Below are 7,500 nucleotides of genomic sequence, written 5' to 3' on the forward strand. Positions count from 1 at the left end.
GCACTGATTTTGTTTTCGCATCCTGGCAGATGTCTCTTCCTGAGTTGACATTTCTCCCCCACCCCCCCCCCCCCCCCCCCCGGGCGGTAATTCAGCCTGTTTTTGCAACAATTTTTAAGCCGGGTGGTTGGTCCGGAATTTCTTCCCAAGCTAAAACTCGCCTTGTTATAAGGCCCGTAAGACTCAATCGCATTTGTACGAAACGGATTAATTATTGTTAGCAAAAACGCAAGGCAACAACTTTCCCACACGCGAACCAAGCACATTGAAAGAGGTTTATGCAGGTCGCGCAGTAACGTCAGAGACGGCGCTCTGTAAGTTGGCGCCGTATGACTGAGCTACTTTATTACTCCTGTTTTCGCTTATGCCTACGTATAAAATAAGCACGAGCAAAACGAAAGGATAACAAAAATTTTGTGGGCAAGGCGCTAAATTTTACACGGAAAGGCTAATCTTGACTTCCTTTTTTTTGTTTTATCAGGAGGAAACACTGGGTAATCTTGCTTACTTGATGCCTGGTCTGGGATAACTGATATATAATACATATGTTACTTCAGATGTTAAAACCACGTAGTATCGACATTTATTTGACTTTTTAAACTTTTGATCTCAACTACTTAGGAGATACAATTTTAACATGTTCCTTTCTGACAAATCAGACCTGATTTTAGAGTGAATGAGATGTACAAAACAAGAGGCACCAGTTATAAGAATTTTGAATGAAATAATGCCATTTTAGGTGTTCTTATTTTCCGATTCATCGAAGGGAAATTGCAGTTTAACGTAAAAACTACTACAGGTGACGGTTTCGCTTTATAGCAAGCACCATGGCATATGTACAGAGTGTATCGTATACCATCATTAAACAGCATTGCTTATCTTTTGAATGCATTGATTGCGTCTCAGTGACACTAAGTGAGACACTCCCTCCCGTCTCGATTTCTCCTACGTCCCCCGTTTCAGTTCCCCACGTCCACCATTTTTCAGGTTAAAAGTAATATTAGGGAGTTTAAGATCTACGACGCGACGGCAACGAAATCGTCACAAATTATGCATTTTTAATGACCAAAGACAATAGCTTTGCAAGCTCTGCAAGGGCATTTTTCATTTTTGTACATTTCTTTCACGTTTTCTGCAAATCTACGACGTGAAATTACCAATTCTCAAGTTTTTCAGAGAACGTGAACACAAGCCAGCGAATTTGAATTTTCTGTCCTAGCTTCAACACCGCACCGCCTAATTCAGTTCCTGGAAAGTTATACTAGTTTTTAGAAGTTAGACAAGCCAACATAATGACAAAAAAGATTAATTAACCTGAAGTTGCAATTTGAAATGACGTTTTCGTTACCGTCGCGTCGCAGATCTTTTCCAGGTTATAGTAATATTAAGGAGCTTAAGAAACGACGACGGCTACGGCTACGGCTACGGCTACGCAAAAGCCACAAACAAGAATATTTGATTGGTTAAAAGGGGAAAAATAATCGTGCTGCACGTGCTGCACGCATTTTATCTCGTATTTTTGCGGTCCTCTGCATAAACAACAACGTGAAATCACCAAATTTGAGGTTTTAACGACAGCGTAAGCGAACAATTGAGAAACTTTCATTAGCTGTGGTTACACTAACCCTTTTATGCAATAGCGTTTACCCACTGGCAAGTACGGCGCTTTTAAAGAGACATGTATTTCTTCTGTTCTTTTTCGTAAGAGACAAGTGTCTCTTCTCTCTTTTTTTTAATCTTGATTTTGTCCCCCGCTCCTTTTTCTCTCCCGCTCACTTTTTTTCCACCGTACCTTTTTCTTTTGCTGTACCCTTTTTTTCCTGCTCATTTTATTCCGGCGCTCATTCTTTTCTGCCGCTCAATTTAACATTTTTTATTTGTCGCTCACTTTTTTTGAACAGACGTAAAAAATAGTGAGCAGCGGGAAAAAAAAAAGCCGCGGACAAAATCAAGATTAAGATTAACTAAGACCCCCTAAGACACCTAAGACTCTAAGACTCGAAAACGAAGTAAGTAACCCAAAACCCTCGATTTGGTTAACCCTACGCCTAACTAGGCCTAAAAGTTGGTTTTTAGGCCTAGGGAAGGTTAGCGAAATAGAGGGGTTTGGGTTATTTTCTTCGTTTTCGAGTCTTAGGGTCTTAGTTAATCTTAATCTTGATTTCGTCTTTGTTTTTAAGACAACCGAAAAAAGGTGAGCAGCAGAAAAAAGTGGGCAGCAAAAAAATAAAAAAAAAAAGAGACAAATTTGCGTGAGTGGAGAGAGAAAAAAGTGAGCCGCAGGAAAAAAATGAGCGGCGAAAAACAAGTGAGCGGGCAGAAAAAAAAGGAGCGTCGGGCAAAATCAAGATTTAAAAAAAAGGAGTAAAGAAATAGATTTCCCTTTAAAAGCACCGTAGGTATGAACGTTTTTTTGCGTACCGTATCCCGCTTTCCCTAGACAGAAACTGCCCTAGGGTTATTTCCATGGATACATCAAAAAGAACTAACGAACTTCCCATGACAGTTCCTGAACTAACTGAAAAGTATGGTTTATCTGCTCCCTGAGATGGCTTGGCCAATCATGAGGCAGAACTAATTTGCAAGGTCAATAAACTCATATCTAATTGTATTTTACCCTGAGGGAAGTCTTCACTGTGTAACCGCATTCCCAAGGGTAACATGAAACCTGAGCTGAACCAAACCCAAGCCATTTACCCTACGGAAGGCCATAAACCCAAGGTGTGTGTAACCCGCACAGCTATTCTATGTTTTTGCTCTGAAACCGTTCGTATTGATATAGTTTTAGGATAATTCGCCACAGTTTACTATAATTGCGAAAGAGCTAATTGGGATTGCGTAAAATTTAAATATTTTATTTTAACGTGACGTTTCCGTCGAAGATCTCCTGTGCCTAGACGGTGATAAGTATGTCAAATACTGGCTTAGTAAATACTAATATAGAGATTGCCAAATATCATCTAATACCCCATTACAGGGACAGGCTTCAGTGCTAAATTTGTAGTGGACAAAAATCAGTATACATGATTTAAAAAAAAACACCTTGAAACCGTGTTTAATCAAACATGTTCAAAACATGGTTAAGGTCTGGTGTGAATGGGGCATTAATAAGTTTAACTTTTGAATGCTCAACATCCTTATAGCGATGTTTCTCGTGAGGTCACCAATTGTTATTACTACGCAAACCAGAAGCTAATATTAGGTCACTTCGGAAAATACCATAATACTCTTTGTTTGTCCCCCCAAATTTTGCATAGGCATTGTTTTTGTTTTCTCTTGGGACCATTGTAAGTCCCAAGAGAAACTGGATACAATGCTTATGCAAAATTTGGGGGGACAAACAAAGTCTATTATGGTATTTTCCGTCGTTTTCATCTAAGCGTGGACACACGACGGGAAAACATGTTCTTTAAAGTTTGAGTTTTGGCAGCCGTTAACATAAGCAAACTTTTGCGTGCAATAGTTTGACTGAAAGTATTTGAAGCATACTTGAATAGATCAGGCTCAATTTCTTAGGGCCGATTTACACGATACGATTTTGTCGCATGCGACAAGCTCACGACAGGCCTACGACATGACTTAAGATTGTCGCAGCGTTTTAAAACATGTTTTAAAATGCTACGACATTTTTTCTGACGTACACAACAATCGTAAATCATGTCGTGGGCTTGTCGTAGGCCGTTGTCGCATGCGACAAAGTCGTACCGTGTAAATCGGCCCTTAGAAAATTAAAAGTCTTCGATATCCAGTCTTGCTGCCATTCTAGGAAAACTTGCATAAACATCCCTCAAAGGATGAAGACAAAACTTGTCATGTATGCAACCAGTTGGAGCATGTTTACAACGTGACGTGTCCACGCTTAGATGAAAACGACGGTATCAAAAGAAACGTTTGTTTATGTTTGTAAACAAGAAATATCGCTATAGCCTTTTTTCCAGTAGTGTAGCAGCTCTCGTAAGCTGCTATTGTTTGGTATTGTAACCAGCTTCTATTGTTATTGTTCTATTGTCTAAGTCATTGTTTCAATTGTTTGTCTTTTGTTTTTGGCTAGGGAAGCGAGCCAATCACATTATACGTTACGAGAGCTGCTACATCACCCCTTTTTTCTCTGAGAGCCTGACGTCATCCTGGCGTTGACTCGTTCCCAGTCGTCTCCCGTTACGCCTTGTTCACGCTGGCGGGCACGTGAGCAGGATTTTCGTTTGAGGCCGGACGTTCAGTAACTCCAGCCTTGCCTGGGAAACAGATTATTGGGTTCCAGAAACACTGGAAACAGCGTTTCTGAATGTTCTATTTTTAAAATTTCCCGGGGGAGGATGCCCCCTAGTAGCTTTCGCCTTCGGAGCTCGCAAGGCACCTATCCGCGCCAAAAACCGTCACTTCCGGTGCTTTCAGAAATATGTCCGCTACTTTACAAAACTGTCGAAAACTCTGAGACATGAGTGTCAGATTTCAACTCGCGCTGCCTGGTTCGCTTGAGGGCAACAAAAATGGATACTTGCAACTTGATTCGCTGGTATGAACCAAACAAGCAGCTCTTTTCCTTCCGGGGCCCAACAATTTTAATACTGATCTTCTTATTTTGAAAACCCGGTCTCTTCACATGTTCCAAATTTTCTTTTGATCTTACGTTAAGGTTAAAACTGCATGTATGTTAAAAGACTTGTAGAACTGAACGTAGGCGAAACATTCTAAGATCTTTCAATACCTTATTTCAATCGCCATATTCATGCAAAAATTTCTAGTCACCCCGATTTCACATCTCTTCTTGTTTCGTGCGCTATTTTATGTTCTTCAGTTTTTACTGGTTCTGGAACTGAAAATATCTATAATTTGTGCCAGTATTAAACCTTTCACAGATGTCTGGAAATCCTGAGCACAGTTTCATGTGCTTACCATCTTCTTTTTCGTTAATAGACTATTTTCCCTATCGCATAATGTAATAAGCTTAGCGCCTGGTTGTCATTAGCTTATGCAAGTGAAAACGAACGCCGACATAAGCATCAAATTCAACCACGGCATCCGCCATTTTGTTTAAATAGTCAGACGCGAGAAATCTTAAACGAGTATTTTAATTGGCCGGACGTAGCAGATTCCTTGTGCTTATGCTGCGTTTCGTCTTCACACAACGCAAGCGAACGCTAGCATAAGCGCAAGCACAAGGAAAAGGAAAAAAAATCCGTGTGCTTGTGCTTATGCTTGCGTCAACCACGTTTTCACGGTGAAATAAGGGCACTTATGATTGCGCTTGACTCCCAAGTGAAAACTAGGCTTTAACCTTGTACAGCGTTGGATAAGAGAAGATCGCGATCAGTCAAAATTGATTAAAGAGTATTTAAGAAATTTAAGTAGACTTCTGCACGACTGATAAGCCATGTTAAAATGAAAGCACTTTCTACGTCAATTCAAAATTTTCTTTTTAAATCTAATCTCGACAGAAAATTGCTTGTCCTTAATTGGAGAAAGGTGTAAACAGCTCAACACATCACAGCACAACTTTGTTGCCAGGGCTTTTCCCTCACTTGGAGGGAGAAGCGCCCTCGGAACGAGGTTGATTACTGCCTACAATAGCTAACTTTAAAACACTGAGAACAAATTGTAAGCAAACACTTAATTCACAGAAGAGATGACAAAACAAAATGCCTCCAAAATTAATCATTTAAAATTAAAAATAATGGTTTTTTCCGGTGGACGTTTCCCCGTTTTTCTCTTGCTTTCCTACAAGATTGTTGCAGATTCTAGTACGTAGCTCTTTTCATTGGAATAGCATAAGGGAATCTTGGCTTTCTTTACATTTTGTTTCATTAACATATGAGTTTGCACATATGGCATCAATCATGCTATTTGAAGATTGACTTCAAATGCTAAAAGAACTTGTTAAACTGGAGTTAAACCTCCAATTTTAATCCTTTTACCTTTGATAACGAGCCAGTTATTAGCCAGTTAAAGGTGCTACTGATCCCATAATATTCTTTGTAAAAAATCAAATTTTCAAAGCATCATTGCTCAGAGCTTGTTAGAGCTTAGGCAATGCACTTTCAATATTCATTACTTTTTATCGGCTGGCTGATTGGAAAACGTTAGCCCTATGCTAATAAGGCAAAAATATATCACATCTTAATGGAAAACAAAAATGCAGCTCTTGCTGTAGTCGCCTACTATGAGACTGCCACCATTGTTTATAGCAACGTAAAAAGGAAGGCAATTTTCGAAATACTGTCCATCAAGTTTACTCAAAAACTTGCCGCTCAGAGTGAAGAGTTCCAGCCTTTGGTTCCATGCATCACACACAATGAGTCTGTTGTACTTGTCAATAAGGAGTCCTCGAGGACTATTAAACTGGCCATCATTGGAACCCTTACAGCCAATGTCGTGTAAATACACTCCAGTTTTGTCAAATACCTGGACACTATTTGCAAACACATAAGAAACAAAGAATTTGTTCTGGTGATAAATAGCAAAGAATGGCTTTTTATCACAATCTGGGGCACTGAAGGATTGGAGCAAGTCATTCCCATCAGGGGAGAGGACCTTGATTTTCTTGTCAGACCAGTCAGTTATGATTATGCGACCATCACTCGTAATGGAAAGGTGACGTGGTTTATCAAGATGTTTATCATTGATGTGTTTGATGAAGTGACCGTCCTCACTGAACACACAAAGCTTATTGTCGCCTCCCGAAACTAAAGTCAGCAGGTCGCCAGAGTCTGTAAATGCCACCGACCAAGGTCTACCATCAATTTTTATCTCCCTTTGAAACTTTCCTTCTGAGCTCAACAGTTGAATTCTTTGATTCGCCGCATCTGCAACAGCAATCGTTCCCGTTTTATGACTCACATCAATATCGTAAATGACATCAAATTCTCCTCGTCCCTTCCCTCTTGAACCAAACTGAAAGGCAAATTGATAATCATGCTGATGAACCTGCACAATCCAAGGACTACCAGTCAGCGGCTGTCCATTCACAAGGATCTCCACTCTGTGTTGTCCGCCACACTGTGGTGCGTATGTCACTGTGTATTTGCCGTCTTTGGTGTCTTTAAGGTCTGTTTTTAGTTGATCACCTTCTGGAGTCAATATGTTGACTTTGATTTTATCGTCTTGTTGATAACATTGAAATCCTTCTGAATCCTTTGTAACAATGACGAAATATGTCTCCTCCCTTTCTTTTACTTCCTTGCTGTCTTGACCTTCAGCTAAGCACTTTGAGGGATCAGTCTCCGTGACAACAACTCGATCCACAAGATCCAATTTCTTTTCCACCAAGTAATGTACATGTGGCGACATGTAAAGATCGGGTTTTCTTACATTTAACAGTTCATTACAACGTCCAAGGATGGCGTGATTTGTTTGTAGAATTTCGACGCTGAAGTTTCTTTTTAAGATACTCTGACAGCGGTCCAAGCAGCTTTTCAGCTGGGTAGCAACCAGCTCGAAGTTTTCCAGTCGCGTTGTGTGATGTTTTTGTTCCGCTTCATAAATTTCACGAAACTTGTCCTT

General features: G+C 40.1%; 1 protein-coding gene and 1 long non-coding RNA gene across 2 annotated transcripts in view; one reads left to right on the top strand and one right to left on the bottom strand.

The window, feature by feature from the left end:
• Positions 1–883, top strand: part of LOC137974038 (uncharacterized) — a 40,300-nt gene extending 39,417 nt beyond the window's left edge. The window contains exon 2 of the long non-coding RNA XR_011117378.1: positions 482–883. This is a non-coding gene — a long non-coding RNA (uncharacterized lncRNA). The remainder of the gene's footprint in view (positions 1–481) is intronic.
• A 3,669-nt stretch (positions 884–4,552) lies between these two features.
• Positions 4,553–7,500, bottom strand: part of LOC137973097 (E3 ubiquitin-protein ligase TRIM71-like) — a 4,574-nt gene continuing 1,626 nt past the window's right edge. Inside the window, exon 1 of the mRNA XM_068819830.1 lies at positions 4,553–7,500. This exon is cut by the window's right edge and continues 1,626 nt beyond it. Within this exon, the coding sequence (XP_068675931.1) occupies positions 6,118–7,500 (1,383 nt within the window). The 3' untranslated portion in view covers positions 4,553–6,117.

The sequence above is a fragment of the Montipora foliosa genome, chromosome 10 (genome assembly GCF_036669935.1).
Source record: "Montipora foliosa isolate CH-2021 chromosome 10, ASM3666993v2, whole genome shotgun sequence".
NCBI lineage: Eukaryota > Metazoa > Cnidaria > Anthozoa > Scleractinia > Acroporidae > Montipora > Montipora foliosa.